Source organism: Somniosus microcephalus, chromosome 7 (assembly GCF_052327205.1).
Source record: "Somniosus microcephalus isolate GS21.2 chromosome 7, FLI_Smic_1.0, whole genome shotgun sequence".
NCBI classification, from domain to species: domain Eukaryota; kingdom Metazoa; phylum Chordata; class Chondrichthyes; order Squaliformes; family Somniosidae; genus Somniosus; species Somniosus microcephalus.
The window spans coordinates 2,951,030-2,973,418 of record NC_140993.1 but is presented as its reverse complement, the minus strand read 5'-3'; the positions used below and the strand labels follow the sequence as shown (position 1 = coordinate 2,973,418).

The 22,389-nt window shown below is 49.6% G+C and overlaps 1 protein-coding gene across 1 annotated transcript in view; it reads left to right on the top strand.

The window, feature by feature from the left end:
• The window catches only part of LOC147114462 (uncharacterized), a 48,262-nt gene extending 30,457 nt beyond the window's left edge, over window positions 1-17,805 (top strand). Inside the window, exon 3 of the mRNA XM_085993922.1 lies at window positions 12,729-17,805. Within this exon, the coding sequence (XP_085850048.1) occupies window positions 12,729-14,180 (1,452 nt within the window). The 3' untranslated portion in view covers window positions 14,181-17,805. The remainder of the gene's footprint in view (window positions 1-12,728) is intronic.
• Window positions 17,806-22,389: the final 4,584 nt, after the last annotated feature.

The following is a 22,389-nucleotide window of genomic DNA, read 5'->3' as shown; positions in this document are numbered from 1 at the left end:
ACTTTACTCTGCACTGGGCTTTACTCCCTCAGCACTGCACTAGAGGGGCAGCACAGAGTTTTAGACTCCAGTCTCTGAAGTGGGACTTCAACCCACAACCTTCTGGCTCAGAGGAGAGAGTGCTAGCGCCTGAGACACGGCTGACACTCTGAATCTAACCCGTGCTGTACCTGCCCTGGGAGTGTTTGAAGGGACAGTGTAGAGGGAGCTTTACTCTGTATCTAACCCGTGCTGTACCTGCCCTGGGAGTGTCTGATGGGACAGTGTAGAGGGAGCTTTACTCTGTACCTAACCTGTGCTGTACCTGCCCTGGGAGTGTTTGATGGGACAGCGTAGAGGGAGCTTTACTCTGTATCTAACCCATGCTGTACCTGCCCTGGGAGTGTCTGATGGGACAGTGTAGAGGGAGCTTTACTCTGTATCTAACCCATGCTGTACCTGCCCTGGGAGTGTCTGATGGGACAGTGTAGAGGGAGCTTTACTCTGTATCTAACCCGTGCTGTACCTGCCCTGGGAGTGTCTGATGGGACAGTGTAGAGGGAGCTTTACTCTGTATCTAACCCATGCTGTACCTGCCCTGGGAGTGTTTGATGGGACAGTGTAGAGGGAGCTTTACTCTGTATCTAACCCATGCTGTACCTGCCCTGGGAGTGTTTGATGGGACAGTGTAGAGGGAGCTTTACTCTGTATCTAACCCGTGCTGTATCTGTCCTGGGTGTATTTGATGGGACAGTGTAGAGGGAGCTTTACTCTGTATATAACCCGTGCTGTACCTGCCCTGGGAGTGTTTGTTGGGACAGTGTAGAGGGAGCTTTATTCTGTATCTAACCAATGCTGTACCTGCCCTGGGAGTGTTTGATGAGACAGTGTAGAGGAAGCTTTGCTCTGTATCTAACCCGTGCTGTACCTGCCCTGGGAGTGTTTGATGGGACAGTGTAGAAGGAGCTTTACTCTGTATCTAACCTGTGCTGTACCTGCCCTGGGAGTGTTTGATGGGACAGTGTAGAGGGAGCTTTACTCTGTATCTAACCGGTGCTGTACCTCCCTTGGGAGTGTTTGATGGGACAGTGTACAGGGAGCATTACTCTGTAACTAACCGGTGCTGTACCTGCCCTGGGGGTGTTTGATGGGACAGTGTAGAGGGAGCTTTACTCTGTATCTAACCCGTGCTGTACCTGCCCTGGGAGTGTTTGATGGGACAGTGTAGAGGGAGCTTTATTCTGTATCTAACCCATGCTGTACCTGCCCTGGGAGTGTTTGATGGGACAGTGTAGAGGGAGCTTTACTCTGTAACTAACCCGTGCTGTACCTGCCCTGGGGGTGTTTGATGGGACAGTGTAGAGAGAGCTTTACTCTGTATCTAACCCATGCTATACCTGCCCTGGGAATGTTTGATGGGACAGTGTAGAGGGAGCTTTACTCTGTATCTAACCCATGCTGTATCTGCCCTGGGAGTGTTTGATGGCACAGTGTAGAGGGAGCTTTACTCTCTATCTAACCCGTGCTGTACCTGCCCTGGGAGTGTTTGATGGGACAGTGTAGAGGGAGCTTTACTCTGTATCTAACCCGTGCTGTACCTGCCTTGGGAGTGTTTGATGGGACAGTGTACAGGAAGCTTTACTCTGTATCTAACCCGTGCTGTACCTGCCCTGGGAGTGTTTGTTGGGACAGTGTAGAGGGAGCTTTATTCTGTATCTAACCAATGCTGTACCTGCCCTGGGAGTGTTTGATGAGACAGTGTAGAGGGAGCTTTGCTCTGTATCTAACCCGTGCTGTACCTGCCCTGGGAGTGTTTGATGGGACAGTGTAGAGGGAGCTTTACTCTGTATCTAACCTGTGCTGTACCTGCCCTGGGAGTGTTTGATGGGACAGTGTAGAGGGAGCTTTACTCTGTATCTAACCTGTGCTGTAGCTGCCCTGGGAGTGTATGATGGGACAGTGTAGAGGGAGGTTTACTCTGTATCTAACCCGTGCTGTACCTGCCCTGGGAGTGTTTGATGGGACAGTGTACAGGAAGCTTTACACTGTATCTAACCCGTGCTGCACCTGCCCTGGGAGTGTTTGATGGGACAGTGTAGAGGGAGCTTTACTCTGTATCTAACCCGTGCTGTACCTGCCCTCACGAGCAAATTTGGCTAGGGTAAATAAAATCAGAAAGTTAAATGCGCGGCTCAAAGACTGGTGTGGGAGAAATGGGTTTTGCTTCTTGGGACACTGGCACCAGTACTGGGACAGGAGCGAGCTGTTCCATTGGGACGGACTTCACTTGGCCAGTGCTGGGACTAGAATCCTGGTGAATCGAATAACTAGGGCTGTCGAGAGGGCTTTAAACTAATTAGTGGGGGGGAGGTTTCAAGAGAATGAAAAATAAAAATGTCAGCGGAGAAGGCAATAGAGCAAGGTAGCAGTGGGGGAATTAAAAACCAGAGCGTGTCAGGAAGGGACAGAATATATAAAGATAAAGGTAAAGTAGTAAAGGGGGTAAAAGCGGGAATAAATTGTCACAAAACATATTTAAAAGTTCGTTATCTGAATGCACGCAGCATTCGTAACAAAATAGACGAGTTGATGGTACAAATAACTACACATGGGTATGACCTGGTGGCCATTACAGAGACATGGCTGCAGGGTGACCATGACTGGGAACTAAACATCCAGGGATATTTGACTATTAGGAAGGACAGACAGGAAGGAAAAGGAGGTGGGGTGGCTGTGTTAATAAAGGATGGAATCACTGCAATAGTGAGAAATGATATTGGGTCAAAGGATCAGGATATTGAAACGGTTTGGGTGGAAATAAGGAATAATAAGGGGAAAAGTCATTAGTGGGCGTAGTCTATAGGCCTCCTAACAGTTGCAACTCTGTTGGTCGGAGTATAAATCAGGAAATAGTTGGGGCTTGTAATAAGGGAACAGCTATAATCATGGGAGATTTTAACTTTCATATTGACTGGACAAATCATATTGGGTAGGGCAGCCTTGAGGAAGAGTTCATAGAGTGCATTAGGGACGGGTTCCTTGAGCAGTATGTTACTGAACCAACCAGCGGGCAGGCAATCTTAGATCTGGTCCTGTGTAATGAGACAGGATTAATAAAATATGTCCTAGTTGTGGTAAACCACTGCTAACTCTGTACATGTCTGTGTGGTAAACCACTATTAACTCTGTACAGGTCCGGGCATGTCTCCGCCCCTGGCTCCACCCCTAAGCCCGGGTATAAAGGTGACTCACCACCCTTCCCCCGGGAGCTCTTAGGATGGATCCACTAGCAGAGGCATGCTCCAGTTCTTAGTCAATAAAAGCCTACTTCGTATAAGTTCAACTCGTAGTCTTTGGTGTTGTTGATAGCGCATCAATTTTATTGACTAAATTTTCGACATGGAGCAAATCTTGAAGCCGGAACGTTTAGACCTGGATCCTCAAGCAGCAGATGCAGCCAATAACTTTGAACACTGGCTGAGCTGTTTCGAAGCCTTCCTGGAGGCCTCCAGCACTACCGTCACTACAGATGACGCGAAACGGCTTGTCTTGAACTCACGGGTGAGCCACTGAGTCTACTCGATCATCCGAGACGCCACAACTTACGCGGCCACCATCGCGACGCTAAAGGAACAATACGTGAGGCCTGTTAACGAGGTCTACGCCAGACACCTCCTGGCTACCCAAAAACAGCGCCCCGGGGAATCGGGCGCCGAATATTTACTGGCACTGAGAGTCCTCGGCCGGGCCTGTAATTGCAAAGCGGTGACGGCCAAGGGATGCACGGAAGACCTGATCCGAGACGCCTACGTAGCCGGCATCAGGTCCAACTATACACGGCAGAGGCTGCTGGAACAGAGGGGGCTCGAGCTGCAGAAGACGGTGGCCCTCGCTAACTCGTTAGACGTGGCCCTCCAGAACATGGACGTCTACCCCACTGACCGGATGGCCACGTGGATGTCACGGGAGCAGCCATCTTGGGACCCGGTAAGGCCACAAGCTGTCAGCAGCCCAACTACAGCTGCAATGACCAGAGGCCAGAAATGCTACTTCTGCGGCCAGGCCAAGCACCCCAGACAGCAATGCCCAGCAAAGGACGCGACCTCCTCCAAATGCGGCAAGAAAGGCCACTACGCGAGAGTGTGCAGGGCGAAATCGACCCCCAATTCCAGCAGCGCCGCGTGTGAACCGTGCAGGCCGCCATTTTGGACCCCACCAACCACGTGTGAGCCGTGCGGGCCGCCATTTTGGGCACCACCAGCCGCGGGGGAGCCGCCATCTTGGACACCATTTTGGGACCAGGCCCCCGGCGCGGGCGAATACTACAGCGACCCACCGACCTCGACGATGGCCTCCATCACCCTGGACCAATCTAGGCCCCATCAACTAGCCAGGTCCATGATGAACGTAAAGGTAAATGGCCATGCCACAAATTGCCTTTTCGACTGCGGAAGCACGGAGAGCTTCATCCACCCCGACACGGTGCGACGCTACTCCCTATCGGTTATGCACACACGCCACCAGGTCTTTATGGCCTCAAAGTCCCATACGGCGGACGTCGGCGGCTACTGTGTAGCGACTCTGACAGTGAACGGCGTGGAGTACAGGGATTTTAAATTCCTCGTCCTGCCACAGCTCTGCGCTCCCGTACTGCTAGGATTAGACTTCCATTGCCATCTGGAGAGCGTCACGATGGCATATGGCGGGCCCCTGCCCCCACTTACAGTCTGCAGCCGGCAGAATTTAAACACGGCGCCGCGCAAAGTATGCAGCCTGTCGACCCTGAAGGTCAAACCCCCCCCGTTGTTCGCTAACCTCGCCAAAGACTGCAAGCCAATTGCTACTAAAAGCAGGCGGTACAGTGCCGGGGATAGGAGCTTTATTAAATCAGAAGTAGAAAGACTCCTGAGTGAAGGGATTATCGAGGGCAGCACCGGCCCATGGCGAGCCCAAGTGGTGGTAGTGAAGACCGGCGAAAAACAGCGCCTGGTTATTGATTACAGCCAGACAATCAATCGATACACGCAATTAGACGCATACCCACTTCCCCACATATCTGACATGGTCAACCAGATAGCACAATACCGGGTATTCTCGACGATTGATCTGAAGTCGGCATACCACCAGCTCCCCATCAGGCCTGAGGACCGCCAGTACACGGCCTTCGAGGTTGACGGTCGCCTCTACCACTTCCTCCGAGTCCCCTTCGGCGTCACCAACGGGGTCTCGGTCTTCCAAAGGGAGATGGACCGGATGGTTGACCAGAACGCGCTGCAGGCCACCTTCCCCTATCTAGACAACGTCACCATCTGCGGCCATGACCAGCATGACCACGACGCCAACCTAGAAAAATTCCTCCGTACAGCCCAACGGCTGAATCTGACATACAACATGTATGTTCCGCACCACGCGCCTCACTATTCTTGGCTGCGTGGTGGAAAACGGAGTCATCGGCCCCGACCCCGACCAAATGCGCCCCCTCCTGGAACTACCCCTCCCCCATTGCCTAAAAGCCCTGAAGAGATGCCTAGGGTTCTTCTCTTACTACGCCCAGTGGGTGCCCAACTATGCGGACAAAGCCCGGCCCCTCATCATGTCAACCTCCTTCCCCCTGATGGCAGAGGCCTGTGCGGCCTTCACCCTCATAAAAGAGGACATTGCGAAGGCCACAATGCACGCAGTGGATGAGTCCATCCCTTTCCAAGTGGAGAGCGATGCATCCGACTTCGCCCTAGCTGCAACCCTTAACCAGGCGGGGAGACCCGTGGCCTTCTTTTCACGGACCCTCCAGGGCCCCGAAATTCGACACTCCTCAGTCGAGAAGGAGGCCCAGGCGATAGTGGAGGCTGTACGGCACTGGAGGCATTACCTGGCCGGTAAACGTTTCACCCTGCTCACTGACCAACGGTCAGTAGCATTTATGTTTAACAACAGACAAAGGGGGAAAATCAAAAATGATAAGATATTGCGGTGGAGGATCGAGTTATCCACCTACAACTACGATATCTTATACCGGCCCGGGAAACTTAATGAGCCCCCAGACGCCCGATCCCGTGGGACATGTGCCAACGCACAAGTCGATAGGCTACGGACCCTCCACAATGATCTCTGCCACCCGGGGGTCACCAGGTTCTTCCATTTTATTAAAGCTCGCAACCTGCCTTACTCCATCGAGGAGGTCAGGACCATGACCAGGAACTGCCAGGTCTGCGCCGATTGCAAACCGCATTTTTATAGGCCAGACAGGGCACACCTGATTAAAGCCACCCGCCCCTTCGAACGTCTCAGTGTCGATTTCAAGGGGCCCCTTCCCTCCTCTGACCGCAACACGTACTTCCTCAATATTATTGCCGAGTACTCCCGTTTCCCCTTCGCCATCCCCTGCCCGGACATGACCAGCGCCACAGTCATCAGGTGCCTCAACGACCTGTTCGCCATATTTGGCTTCCCCAATTACATCCACAGCGACAGGGGCTCGTCGTTCATGAGCGACGAGCTGCGCCAGTACCTGCTCGAGAAGGGCATAGCCACGAGCAGGACTACCAGCTACAATCCCCGGGGTAACGGACAGGTAGAGAGGGAGAACGCAACGGTGTGGAAGACCGCCATGCTCGCCCTAAAATCCAAGGGCCTCCCAATCTCCCGCTGGCAAGATGTCCTCCCCGATGCGCTCCACTCCATACGATCACTGCTCTGTACTGCCACAAACGCCACCCCTCACGAGAAGATGGTCGTCTTCCCCAGGAAATCCACCTCGGGGACATCACTACCGCCATGGCTGACGTCTCCGGGACCCGTCCTGCTCAGGAAACACGTGAGGAGCCATAAGACGGACCCCCTGGTCGAAAAGGTTCACCTCCTCCACGCCAACCCACAGTACGCCTAAGTGGCGTATCCTGACGGGCGGGAGGACACAGTCTCAATTCGAGACCTCGCACCCTCAGGTACCACCCGAAACACCATCGATCACCATCCACTACCTCCACCCACCACCACTACCCACGACGCACCACCGGGGTGTCTACCACGAACTGACGACATGCCGGTGCCATCCCTACCCCGAGAGGACGACACGCCAGTGCTCCGTCCCACGCGAGAAGCGGCCGCGGGCAAAGAACCGCCACAACCGGCACCACGAAGATCATTACGGCAGACAAGACCCCCGGAGAGACTTTCGTATACGAACTTTTGAAACACTTCACCCCGCCGGACTCTTTTTTAAACGAGGGGTGAATGTGGTAAACCACTGCTAACTCTGTACATGTCTGTGTGGTAAACCACTGTTAACTCTGTACAGGTCCGGGCATGTCTCCACCCCTGGCTCCACCCCTAAGCCCGGGTATAAAGGTGATTCACCACCCTTCCCCCGGGAGCTCTTAGGATGGATCCACTAGCAGAGGCATGCTCCAGTTCTTAGTCAATAAAAGCCTACTTCGTATAAGTTCAACTCGTAGTCTTTGGTGTTGTTGATAGTGCATCACTAGTAAAGGATCCCCTTGGAATGAGTGACCATAACATGGTTGAATTCCAAATTCAGTTGGAGGGTGAGAGAGTTGGATCTCAAACCAGCGTACTAAGCTTAAATAAAGGAGACTATGAAGGTATGAGAGCAGAGTTGACTAAAGTGGACTGGGAAAATAGATTAAGGTGTAAGACGGTACATGAGCAGTGGTGTACATTCAAGGAGATATTTCACAACTTTCAAGAAAAATATATTCCACTGAGGAAAAAGGGGCGTAAAAGAAAAGACAGCCATCCGTGGCTAAGTAAAGTAATAAAGGATAGTATCCGACTGAAAACAAGGGCATATAAAGTAGCCAAATCTAGTGGGAGGATAGAAGATTGGGAAGCATTTAAAAGCCAGCAAAGAATAACTAAAAGATTAATTAAGAAAGGGAAGATAGATTATGAAAGTAAACTAGCAAAAAATATAAAAACAGACAGCAAGAGTTTCTACAGTTATATAAATATAAAAAGAAAAAGGGTGGCTAAAGTGAGTGTTGGTCCCTTAGAGGATGAGACCGGGAAATTAGTAGTGGGGAACATGGAGATGGCAAAAACGCTGAACAAATATTTTGTATCAGTCTTTACAGTAGAGGACACTAAAAATATCCCAACACTGGACAAACAGGGGGCTATGGGGGCGGGAGGGGCTAAACACGATTAAAATCACTAAGGAGATGGTACTCGGTAAGATAATGGGACTTAAGGCGGATAAATCCCCTGGACCTGATGGCTTACATCCTGGGTCTTGAGAGAGGTAGCGGTGGGGATTGCGGATGCATTGCTGGTAATTTTCCAAAACTCCCTGGATTCAGGCAAGGTCCCAGCAGATTGCAAAACTGCTAATGTAATGCCCTTATTTAAAAAGGGAGGTAGACAAAAGGCTGGAAACTATTGACCAGTTAGCCTAACATCTGTGGTTGGTAAAATGTTGGAGTCCATTATTAAGGAAGCAGTAACAGGACATTTGGATAAGCATAATTTAATCGGACAGAGTCAGTATGGTTTTATAAAGGGGAAGTCATGTTTGACAAATTTGCTCGAATTCTTTGAGGATGTAACAAACAGGGTGGATAAAGGGGAGCCAGTGGATGTGGTGTATTTGGACTTCCAAAAGGCATTTGACAAGGTGCCACACAAAAGATTACTGCACAAGATAAAAAATCACGGGATTGGGGGTAATATACTGGCATGGGTGGAAGATTGGCTATCTAACAGAAAACAGAGAGTTGGGATAAATAGTTCATTCTCGGGTTGGCAATCAGTAACTAGTGGTGTTCCGCAGGGGTCAGTGCTGGGACCCCAACTCTTTACAATCTATATTAACGATTTGGAGGAGGGGACCGAGTGCAACATATCCAAGTTTGCCGATGATACAAAGATAGGAGGGAAAGCAGTGAGTGAGGAGGACATAAAAAACCTGCAAAAGGACATAGACAGGCTAAGTGAGTGGGCAGAAATTTGGCAGATGGAATATAATGTTGGAAAGTGTGAGGTTATGCGCTTTGGCAGAAAAAATTCAAAGAGCAAGTTATTATCTAAATGGAGAGAAACTGCAAAGTGCTACAGTACAAAGGGATCTGGGGGTCCTGGTGCATGAAACACAGAAGGTTAGTATGCAGGTACAGCAGGTGATCAGGAAGGCCAATGGAATCTTGGCTTTTATTGCAGGGGGGATGGAGTATAAAAGCAGGGAAGTCTTGCTTCAGTTATACAGGGTACTGGTGAGGCCACACCTGGAATATTGCGTACAGTTTTGGTTTCCATATTTAAGAAAAGATATACTTGCACTCGAGGCAGTTCAGAGAAGGTTCACTCGGTTGATTCCGGAGATGAGGGGGCTGACTTATGAGGAAAGGTTGAGTAGGTTGGGCCTCTACTCATTGGAATTCAGAAGAATGAGAGGCGATCTTATCGAAACATATAAGATTGTGAGGGGACTTGATTGGGTGGATGTGGGGAGGATGTTTCCACTGATGGGTGAGACTAGAACTAGGGGGCATAATCTTAGAATAAGGGGCTGCCGTTTCAAAACTGAGATGAGGAGAAACTTCTTCACTCAGAGGGTAGTAAATCTATGGAATTTGCTACCTAAGATAGCTGTGGAAGCTGCGACATTAAATAAATTTAAAACGGAGATAGTTTCCTAACTGATAAGGGAATTAGGGGTTACGGGGAGCGGGCAGGGAAGTGGACGTGAGTCTAGGTTCGGATCAGCCATGATCCTATTGAATGGCGGAGCAGGCCCGAGGGGCCGAATGGCCTACTTCTGCTCCTACTTCTTATGTTCTTATATTCTTATGTTCTTTTTCTCTTCACATATCTATAAAAGCTTTTACAGTCAGTTCTTATGTTCCCTGCAAGCTTACTCTCATTCTATTTTCTCCTTCTTAATTAATCCCTTTGTCCTCCTTTGTTGAATCCTAAACTGCTCCCAATCCTCAGGTTTACTGCTTTTTCTGGCCAATTTATATGTCCTCTCCTTGGATCTTATGCTATCCCTAATTTCCCTTGTTAGCCACGGTTGAGTCACCTTTTTTGTTTTATTTTTATGCCAAACTGGGATGAACAAATTCTGTAGTTCATCCATGCGGTCTTTGAATGTTTGCCATTGCCTATCCACCGTCAACCCTTTGAGTGACATTCCCCAATCAATCCTACCCAACTCGCTCCTCAGACCATCGTAGTTTCCTTTATTTAAATTTAGGACCCTAGTCTCTGAGTCAACAACTTCATTCTCCATCTTAATGAAGAATTCGATCATATTATGATCACTCCGACCCAAGGGGCCTCGTACAAAATGATTGCTAATTAATCCTTTCTCGTTACATAATAACCAGTCTAAGATGGCCTGATCTCTGGCTGGTTCCTCGACATATTGGTCCAGGAAACCATCCCGTAAACTCCAGGAATTCCTCCTCCACAGTAGTGGACATGAGAGGGGGGGAGGGTGTCCCTTTAAATGTGGAGGGGTTGGATGTCCCTTTAAATGTGGAGACGGTGGGTGTCCGTTTAAATGTGGAGGGGGTGGTTGTCCCTTTAAATGTGGAGGGGGTAGGTGTCCCTTTAAATGTGGAGGGGGTGGGTGTCCCTTTAAATGTGGAGAGGCGGGGCCGCGCATGCTCCTTCGGCTCCACCATAACCCAAGACTGCCAGTGCGGCTGCGCGGGGTCTCCGGGGAGCAGCTGGAAGACCGGGCCCAGGGAAGAGGCGGAATCAGCGGCCGGGATAAAGTAATGTGTTGGGGAATCGATTTAAATCGAGGTGAGGGGGTAGCGGAGAGCGAGATTATAAAGTAAAATACGAGAAAAACCAAACCTGAGAGTCGGGCGGGACCTCCGCGGACGCCGAACGGAGCGGATTGAGCCGCGCGGGGGGGCGGAGTGAGCCGGAGCAATGTGATTCTGACTGACGGGAGCGCGGACCAATAGGAAGAGTGTAAAAAGTCACACAACACCAGGTTAAGAAGGAGCAGCGCTCCGAAAGCTTGTGATTTCAAATAAAGCTGTTGGACTATAACCTGGTGTTGTGTGACTTTTTACATTTGTCCCCCCCAGTCCAACTCCGGCATCTCCACACAATAGGATGAGGACTGAGCTGGGACGGCCTGATCCTCCAACCAATGGCGGCGCGGCTAGGGGGCGGGAACTACCCTCCCCGGCGCTGAGGCTGGGGCCCCATTGTGACGTCATCACAGGAAGATGCCATTCAAGGATGGAGGCCGGCCCGGCCTGTGACTGACGGGTGCTGTGACCAATAGGACGAGGGCTGAGCTGGGAGGACTGAACTGGGCGGCCTGGTCCTCCAACCAATGGCGGCGCGACAAGGGGGCGGGGCCTCTTCAAGCTCAGGTGCGCTGGGGCCGATTGTGACGCGTTGTCCCCAGGTGAGAGCAGCTCAGGCAGCACAGAGCTGGGACTGGAATCTGGGAGAGGGGCCGCAGGCAGCACAGAGCTGGGGCTGGAATCTGGGAGAGGGGCCGCAGGCAGCACAGAGCTGGGGCTGGAGAGGGGCCGCAGGCAGCACAGAGCTGGGGCTGGAATCTGGGAGAGGGGCCGCAGGCAGCACAGAGCTGGGGCTGGAGAGGGGCCGCAGGCAGCACAGAGCTGGGGCTGGAATCTGGGAGAGGGGCCGCAGGCTTTAGGGGAGGCGGAGAGTGCAAAAGCAAGGAAGTTATGATGAAACTGTGTAAAAGACTGGAGTCAGCTGTGGCTCAGTGGATAGCAGAGTCAGAAGGTTGTGGGTTCAATTCCCGCTCCAGGGACTTGAGCATATAAAGCGAGGCTGACACTGCAGTGCGGTGCTGAGGGAGCGCCGCACTGTCGGAGGAGCAGTACTGAGGGAGTGCCGCACTGTCGGAGGGGCAGTACTGAGGGAGCGCCGCACTGTCGGAGGGGCAGTACTGAGGGAGCACTGCACTGTCGGAGTGGCAGTACTGAGGGAGTGCCGCACTGTCGGAGGGGCAGTACTGAGGGAGCACTGCACTGTCGGAGGGGCAGTACTGAGGGAGTGCCGCACTGTCGGAGGGGCAGTACTGAGGGAGCGCCGCACTGTCGGAGGGGCAGTACTGAGGGAGCACTGCACTGTCGGAGTGGCAGTACTGAGGGAGTGCCGCACTGTCGGAGGGGCAGTACTGAGGGAGCGCCGCACTGTCGGAGGGGCAGTGCTGAGGGAGCGCCGCACTGTGGGAGGGGCAGTACTGAGGGAGCCCCGCACTGTGGGAGGGGCAGTACTGAGGGAGCGCCGCACTGTGGGAGGGGCAGTACTGAGGGAGTGCCGCACTGTCGGAGGGGCAGTACTGAGGGAGTGCCGCACTGTCGGAGGGGCAGTACTGAGGGAGTGCAGCACTGTCGGAGGGGCAGTACTGAGGGAGTGCAGCACTGTCGGAGGGGCAGTACTGAGGGAGCGCCGCACTGTCGGAGGGGCAGTACTGAGGGAGCGCCGCACTGTCGGAGGGCTGTCTTTTGGATGAGACGTTCAGGTGGACATAAACGATCCCACTATTTCGAAGAAGGGCAGGAGAGTTATCCCCGGTGTCCTGGCCATTATTTATCATGCAAATTCGCTGCAGTGTTTCCCACATTACAACAGCGACTACACTTTAAAAAGTACTTCATTGGCTGTAAAACCGTTGATTGTGAAAGGCGCTGTATAAAGGCCAGTCTTTCTTTATTTTCTCTCCTGTATTTACATTAATTACTTATATAAACCTGTTTTACCGTCTCTTGCAAGGACAGGAATTGTAGATGGGCAGCTTAACGCAAACTTCACACGAAGATCTGACAGAGTCACTCGATTCATCAGGACCTGAATATCATCGACATATGGAAGCGGAAAGCAGCAATCAGAATGCGGGCAAACTGCACACGTGTCTTGTGTGTGGACGTGGATTCAACCGAAGGTGCAGCCTGGGGAGGCACAAGTGTAACCAAAGCGAGGAGAGTCCGTGCAAATGTCGGGAATGCGGGAAGGGATTCAGTTGCCTCTCCGAGCTGGAGACTCATCAACGCAGTCACTCCGTGAAATGGCCGTTCACCTGCTCCATGTGTGGGAAGGGATTCACTCAACAATCCGCCCTGCTAAGACACCGGCGAGTTCACACCGGGGAGAAGCCGTTCGCCTGCTCTCACTGTGAAAAGAGGTTTAACCAGTCTTGCCACCTGTTGATACACGAGCGTGTTCACACCGATGAGAGACCTTTTCAGTGCTCTGACTGCGAGAAGGGCTTCAGAAGATCCAGCGAACTGATACAGCACCAGCGAGTTCACACCGGGGAGCGGCCGTTCACCTGCTCCGTGTGTGAGAAGGGATTCACACTCTCCTCCACCCTGCTGAGACACCAGCTGGTTCACACTGACGAGAGGCCGTTCTCTTGCTCCGAGTGCGGGAAAGGATTCACTTGTCCCTCCTCTCTGCGGCTGCACCAGCGAGTTCACACTGACGAGTGGCCATTCACCTGCTCCGAGTGCGGGAAAGGATTCACTCGTCCCTCCACTCTGCGGGAACACCAGCTGGTTCACACTGACGAGAGGCCGTTCACCTGCTCCGAGTGCGGGAAAGGATTCACTCGTCCCTCCTCTCTGCGGGAACACCAGCTGGTTCACACTGACGAGAGGCCGTTCACCTGCTCCGAGTGTGGGAAAGGATTCACTTGTCCCTCCTCTCTGCGGGAACACCAGCTGGTTCACACTGACGAGAGGCCGTTCTCCTGCTCCGAGTGCGGGAAAGGATACACTCGTCCCTCCTCTCTGCGGCTGCACCAGCGAGTTCACACTGATGAGAGGCCGTTCACCTGCTCTGAGTGTGGGAAAGGATTTACTCGTCCCTCCGCTCTGCGGGAACACCAGCTGGTTCACACTGACGAGAGAACGTTCTCCTGCTCCGAGTGCGGGAAAGGATTCACTCGTCTCACCTCTCTGCAGGAACACCAGCGGGTTCACACTGACGAGAGGCCATTTAAATGTTCCGACTGCGACAAGAGTTTCAAATGCTCCAAGAGCCTGAAGAAGCATCGACGCATCCACACCGGGGAGAGGCCATTCAGCTGCTCTCACTGCGGGAAGAGGTTTACGCACTCATCCGGTCTTTGGAAACACCAGTTCACCCACACTGGGAAGATGCCATTCCCCTGCTCAGTGTGTGAAAAGGGATTCACCAGTTCATCTCACCTGCTGAGACACCAGCGAGTTCACACCTGAGTGCACTGGTCCCATTCTGCTGTTAATCACATGAAGGACTGTTCTGTGTTAATAATGGCAATTACGGGGTTGGGGGGGCGGGGGGGAGGCGGAGGCGGTTTGAAGATGCTGATAACCCCAGTAACTAGGCTGGAGTTTAAGAGGGGTCAGCCTCGGCTCAGTGGGTGACACTCTCACCTCTAGAGTCAGAAGGTCGTGGGTTTGAGTCTCACTCTGGAGACTTGAGCACTTAATCTAGGCTGACACTCCAGGGCAGTACTGAGGGAGAGCTGCTCTGTCAGAGGTGCCATCTTTAGGATGCGACCTTAAACCGAGGCCCCGTCTGAAGGGAGAATTACAGTCCTAACCCTTTTGGGCTATTCCAGATCGGGCGTATTCCCCAGACGTTCACCCTCAACTTAAGTTAGAGACAGCCAAATTCCATAAGACGCTTAAATGGGTCTAAAGGTTCAGGCTATCTCTCCCTAAAGGAATGGAATGACTAAAGATGTTACCATCCTCCGGATAGTACTTTTAATATGTTGAACTAGACTAACCTTCTGGATATTATGAGGGTCCGGAATACCCCCCAGAATTCTGCAACTCCTTACAAAAGTGTGTACAGAATTTGTGGGTTCGCGAGTCTATACAGAATTACTCTTTGAGACTATTCTAAAAGTATATAGTTTTATTTAAGAGCTGACATTCAGTTAACATCTGTTGAATCAGTCGCAACATTAACAAATCAAAATACAATTAGCTTACATTCCTTATTTCTCAGAGATCCTTATTTTCAAATCTTTACTTCGTTACATTTCTTATTTCTTACTTCTAAATCCAGAACAACCACCAAAATCAATCTGACTTCCCGAGACTCATAGTTAAAGACTTACGGAGATGCCTCTGGAAAGTTGAGAAATGCTTTGCCCGTTCAGCGTGTTCTGACTTTCTGTTAAAAAGGTCTTATTTTTATACCCTTTTGGCAGTGGTTTCTTCTTTGATGTTCTCTGCTGATGTCAGCTAATTGTCTTTATTGATACCTCTTTCGAATGCTTTCTATTTTACTGTCAATTCAACTATTGCATGCATAATTATTTCTCTACCTTTAAGTGTTCCAAAAACCATAATAAAATCAACAACAGCAATGGTTTCCGTTTGATGTCATTCTTACCAAAGATTCTTCATTCAATTCTTAATATTGGCCTTACTGGTTCTTAGCAGACATTTTGACTCCCCTTATTCTCCAAGTTCAATACAAACACAATGCAATTGCTTGGTGTATCTACTGAAGTCATATCTTCCAAGTGTCCTTCTTGGTATCATATTTACTATGTCTATAAATTCAAGACACTTCAACTGAATGTTTCATGCATTTCTAGCTATCTCAATTGGTTGCATATTTTAATCTTATGGTTCCTGTTTTCCAAGTCTAACATAAAACTATTTGACCAGCAGATGTTTCTTTTACTTGATGTCATGTTTTCAAAGGCACATGCCTCTTTTAATGTTTGTGTTTCTGTTCCAACGTGTTAGTTCTTAACACTTAAACTGGGCATTCTCATTGTGTTCGTTCCAAACTCTAGACTCTTCGGAACCACCAATGGTTTGCTTCAATCTTTCATTGTTTTAGCATATTTAACGAATTCCCATTTCAAAGCTTGTTTACAACTTTGTTATCAACTGACCTTTATCTCAGAAGCCTGTATTTCTGTTCCCAGCCTGTGTCTGCGGAGACTCGTGTCTGTTAAACCCAGTCTGTCTTTTATTGATAATATTAGAAATCTGGTCATGGTATCGTGTATTTCCCTGAATCACGGCGATTCCTTCACAATGTCTGCCCTCTCAGGTGGGCATAAAAGATCCCGTGGCCGCTATTTCAAAGAACAGATGCAAGAAAGGATCTTGGCTCAGAAGATCAGGAAGTAGAATAAGGAACTAAGGAATAACAAGGGACAGAAAACACTGGTAGGGGTCGTATAAAGGCCCCCTAACAATAGCTATACTGTTAGACAGAATATTAATCAAGAAATAGTGGGAACTTGCAACAAAAGTAATGCAATAATCTTGAGGTGTTTAATCTTCATATCGACTGGACAAGTCAAATTGGCAAAGGTAGTCTGGAGGACGATACATGGAATGCATTTGGGACAGTTTCCTAAAACAATATGTCATGGAACCAACCAGGGAACAGGCTATTTTAGATCATGTATTGTGTAATGAGACAGGGTTAATTAGCAATCTCACAGTAAAGGATCCTCTGGGGCAGAGTGATCATAATATGATGGAATTTTACATTAATTTTGAGAGTGACTTGCCTCAGTCCAAAACTAGAGTCTTAAACTCAAATAAAGCCTATTATATAGGTATGAGGGGCAAGTTGAATAAGATAGATTGGAAAAACAGATTAAAAGATATGGCAGTAGATAAGCAGTGGCTAGCATTTAAAGAAATATTTCATAATTCTCAACAAAAATACATTCCATTGAGAAATAAATACTCCATGGGCAAAGTGGTCCAACTGTGGATAACTAAAGAAGGCATTAGATTGAAAGAAGAAGCTTATAATGTTGCAAAGAATAATAGTAAGCCTGAGGATTTGGAGATTTTCAGAAACCAGTAAAGGTTGACCAAAAAATTGATAAAAAGGGAAAAAATGGAATATGAGAAAAACTTGTAAGAAATATAAAAGCAGATTGTAAGAGTTTCTACAAGTATGTAAAAAGGAAAAGAGTAGCAGAGGTAAACGTTGCTCCCTCAGAGGCTGAGACAGGAGAAATTATTATAGTGAATAAGGAAATGGCAGAAATGTTAAAAAATATGTCTTCACAGTAGAAGACACAAAAAGCAAAATGGTGGAGAACCAAGGGTGTAATGAGGGTGAGGAACTTAACTAAGTAGAGAATAAGTACGAGGGAAACTAATGGGACTAAAAGCCGACAAATCCCCTGGACCTGATGGCCTACATCCTAAGGTTCTAAAAGAGGTGGCTGAAGAGATAGTGGATGCATTGGTTTTGATCTTCCAAAATTCCCCAGATTCTAGAATGGTCCCAGAGGATTGGAAGGTCGCAAATGTAACACCGCTATTCAAGAAAGGAGGGAGAGGAAAAGAAGGGAACTACAGGCCAGTTAGCGTGACATCAGTCATTGGGAAAATGCTGGAATCCATTGTTAAGGAAGAGGTATCAAGTCGTTTAGAAAATCATAACATGATTAGGCAGTCAACATGGTTTTATGAAAAGGAAATCGTGTTTGACGAATTTATTAGAGTTTTTTGAGGATGTAACTAGCAGGGTAGATAGAGGGGAACCAGTGGATGTAGTATATGTGGATTTACAAAAAGCATTCGATAAGGTGCCACATAAAAGGTTATTACACAAGATATGGGGCTTGGGGTAATATAGTAGCATGGATAGAGGATTGATTGACGGACAGAAAACAGAGTAGGGATAAACGGATCTTTTTCAGGTTGGCAGGCTGTCACTAGTGGTGTGTGTAATGTATATACCTTTAAGGGGGGAACTACTTTTTACAGCTCATGTATACTGTAGTACCGGCAGTGACCACACCTGTATATAGCACTGAGTAGTAATCTGTACATGCAGTTCCACTGTGAGCCACGTTGAGCAAACACCTGTTGTACCGTTTCTCCTGCAGTCTGTGTCTTATTATACCCAGACACAACATTGGCAACAAGGCAAGTTCGAACCTACCTGCAACTCTGCATCACCTCCCGGGGATTCGTTCCTGGAGATCAGTGGATTGGAGGTCAAGGCCAGAGACTCGGGCGTCGACCACGGGCAACCGCCCAGTCATCCAGCAGAGACTCGAGAATTGCGGGGGAGGCTGTCGAGAGCCAGGCTTGACTTTCCAGTCAAGGTGGTCCAGTGAAACGGGCTGGCAACAGGTAGTGCGCAGACCCTTCCCGGACAGCGGCGGGCTAGAGCCCGACCGAGCGGCACAGCAAAGGGCTGAGCAGCATTGACGGGGGAGAGAGAGAGGGCAGAGCGCACAGGGCGCAGCCGGTGTTCAGGGGCCGAGCAGCGTCGGAGAGAGGGAGAGAGAGACGCGCAGAAAACCGCGAGGCGCCGCCATTGCCACGAGGATCGCCGAGAGTGGCGTTGGCAGCAGCGCAGGAGAAGCATGCGAAACCTACAGGGCGCCGCTATTGCCACGAGAACTGCCGGGAGCGGTGTTGGCAGCAGCGGGGGAGGAAGGAAAGCGCGGGAGATGCCATTTTAAGCAATTGGGAGACGCCATTTTAAACCACACCCAAAATGCCGAAGAGTGGTAGTATCACCGCATTTGACAATGAAGTCGAAGATTGGACTACATATGTCGAACGAATAGAGGTGTACTGCAAGGCAAATGAGGTGTCAGATGACAAGAAAGCATCGGTATTGTTAAATTTAATGGGTGCAAAGACGTATGGTTTATTACGAAATCTAGTAACCCCAACGAAGCCAATGGAAAAGAGTTTTGAAGACAGTAACGATACTACAGGGACATTTAAACCCCACACCGCTGCTGATAGCAGAAAGATTCAAGCTTCACAAACGGAACCAGCATAAGGATGAAAGCAATGCTGATTATTTAACAGAACTGCGCAAACTATCGAAACACTGCCAGTTTGGAGCGGGACTGGCAGATACCTTAAGGGACAAGTTTGTGTATGGGCTTCAAAGTGAAGGAACCCAGAAACGGCTTTTATCTGAAAAGGACCTTATGCTGGAAAAGTCTTTCAGCATTGCGGTATCATATGAAGCAGCAGCACGGGGCGCTGCAGAGATACAACAGAGACCGCAAGAATATGGCACAAACGAAATGTCATATGGAACAGAGAAGTGCTATCGCTGCGGCAGAACAACACACGACCAAAATGATTGCTGGTTCAAAGACAAAGTGTGCAGACAGTGTGGAAAAGTAGGACACATAGCACGAGTCTGCAGGTCGGGAAAGAAAACCAGCAATAAGAAACCTACCAAAGGAAAGTACAAGAAGGTACATAAGATGACGGAGAATAGTTCAGACGAACAAAAGAGTGATAATGACTCCGAAAGCAGGGAACTGAGTTGTCTGAAACTACATAATGTGATCACAACGGAGGATCACCGAACCATTTGGGTCACTCAAGATAGCAGGAGTCCAGGTAAAGATGGAATTGGACACAGGATCAGCCCTAACAGTCATAAACCGACGGGACTACGAGCGGCTATTCTCACACATACCCTTGAGAGACACAAAAATTATTTTGAAGACGTACACGGGGCAAAAAGTCTACCCCAAAGGAAAAATAAGGGTGACCGTTATATAGAACGGTAAGGAAACACCAAAATTAGACCTGTATGTATTGCAAGATGGAGGACCACCATTACTGGGACGTGAATGGATCCGGAAAATACAACTGGATTGGCATTCCATACAGGCACTGACTGTGGCTGACAAAAAGGATGACGACATCACACCTGGGCGACTGTCAAAGATCCTAACTGACACGAAAGAAGTGTTCCAGCAAGGACTCGGAACACTAAAAGGCATGACAGCGACGATTAAAATTGAAGAAAACGCAAGCCCAAAATTTTTTAAGGCCAGACCGGTACCTTATGCGATCCGCCCAGCCGTCGAAGCAGAGCTGGAGAGTCTGGAACGTTCAGGTGTACTGTCCAAGGTAGACTGGAGCGAGTGGGCTACACCCATCGTCCCTGTGATGAAAAAGTCGTTGAGCAGCACGACTGGGGAACCAAGGAAGGTTCGCATCTGTGGGGACTTTAAGGTAACAGTGAACCCGGTCCTTCACACCGTACAATATCCACTTCCGCGGATTGAAGATATTTTCGCCTCGCTATCTGGAGGGAAACGCTTCACTAAGATTGATCTGGCCCAGGCGTATCTGCAAATGGAAGTAGAAGGAGCATCAAAAAAATACCTCACAATCAACACCCATAAAGGTCTCTACCAATACAACCGGCTGGTATTCGGGGTAGCATCAGCTCCGGCTATTTGGCAGAGGGCAATGGAACAAGTCCTGCAAGGGATCCCAGGGACCCAGTGTTATTTGGACGACATCCTGGTCATGGGCGAAAATGACAGTGATCACCTTGCCAACCTGGAGCAGGTGCTCACTAGATTGCAGGAATATGGGCTCCGAGCTAACCGCCCCAAATGCGAGTTTTATAGAAAACAGATCTCGTATTGTGGTCACATTATCAATAAAGAGGGGTTACATAAGTCCCCAGAGAAGATTGAGGCAGTAGTCAAGGCTCCAGCACCGGAAAATGTGTCACAGCTGAGGTCGTTCCTCGGGCTGGTAAACTACTACCATAAGTTCTTGCCAGATTTGTCTACAATACTACACCCACTGAACAGCCTACTGCAAACTGGGGTGCCATGGAAGTGGAGTGACAAATGTAGACGAGCTTTCCAGAAGAGCAAAACACTAATCACATCGAAAGAGGTATTGCCCATTACAACCCGGCATTACCAATTCGTTGGCATGTGATGTGTCACCCTACGGCATTGGAGCAGTGCTGTCGCACAAATTCTCGGACGGCTCAGAGAGGCCAATAGCCTTCGCGTCACAATCACTAACCTCAGCCGAGCGTAACTACGCCCAGATTGACAGGGAGGCCCTCAGCCTAGTGTGGGGAGTGAAAAAGTTCAATCACTATCTGCACGGGCAGAAATTCACCTTGCTGACTGATCACCAGCCTCTTGTCTCCATTTTTAATCCGAAGTAGGGCGTTCCGGTGATGACTGCACAACGACTACAAAGATGGTCACTTTTTCTAGGGGCGCACCACTATGAGATTGAATATAAGGGCATGAAACAGCATGGAAATGCTGATGGGCTATCACGCCTGCCACTGTCTACTGCGGAGGAAGCACCAGCAGTGGATCCTGTCGAAATATTCCATTCGACTATAGTTGAATACCTACCGGTAACTAATGCTTGTATCGAAAAGGAAACCCGAAATGACTCGACACTGTCTCGGGTATATGATTTGACGGTGAAGGGATGGCCAGCACGTGGCGACTCACTGTTACCAGCATTCTTGACAAGGAGAGAACAGCTGTCAGTGTGCCGGGGGACCTTGATGTGTGGATCCCGAGTGGTAATTCCACCCAAGTTAAGGGATAGAGTGCTCAATGAGCTTCATGAGGATCATCTAGGAGGGGTAAAAATGAAAAGCCTAGTCAGGGCTTATGTGTGGTGGCCGGGAATCGATAAACAAATCGAGGACCTGACCAAGAGCTGCTCAGGATGCCAGAAAGTCCAAAATGCACCACCACAGGCCCCTCTACACCCATGGGAGTGGCCCTCATCTCCATGGCAACGGGTGCATATTGATTTTGCTGGTCCATTCATGGACTCAATGTTTTTAATAGCCGTGGATGCGCACTCGAAATGGCCTGAGGTGATCAAAATGTCCTCCACCACCACGGAGAAAACTATTGCAGTCCTACGGACCATTTTTGCCAGGAATGGCTTGCCAGAACAGATTTGCTCCAACAACGGACCACAGTTTGTGTCCGAAGAGTTCCGGAGGTTCTTGAAAAAGAATGGGATAAGGCATTACACATCCGCCCCGTATCATCCAACCACAAATGGATTGGCTGAGAGGTTCGTACAAACCTTTAAGAAGGCAATAAAGGCTATGTACAATGACAACATTCCGCTGCAGCACAAGGTGGACAATTTCCTGTTCGCCTACCGGAATGCGACACATGCAGTCACCAACCAGGCCCCAGCCATGATGTTCTTTAACCGAAGGTTAAGATCTCACCTGGATTTGCTCAGACCAAACGTACGAAGAGATGTTGAGAGTAAGCAATTCCAGCACATCCATGAGAAGCCAACAAAGAGCTTCAATCTAGGGCAATCAGTCTTTACCCGCGACTACCGAACAGAAAAATGGCAGCCAGGAACGATATGCACACGGCAGGGCCCACTAATGTACACAGTGGACGTTGGGGAGAGCATCGTGAGACGCCATGCTGACCAGATCCTAGAGTCACAGGAACAAGTCAACCCCATGCCTCGCCCATACGTACCTGGTGATGAACCCGACGTACAGGTCGCATCTACCCCAGAAACAGTAGCATCGGAAGCTGATGAACCAACCGACGACAGGTTGCCAGAATCGCCTCCGCACCAAGAGCAAGACACTCGGGAAAGGCGCTATCCAGAAAGGATCAGGAAGCCTCCCCGAAGACTGAATATATAAATAGAC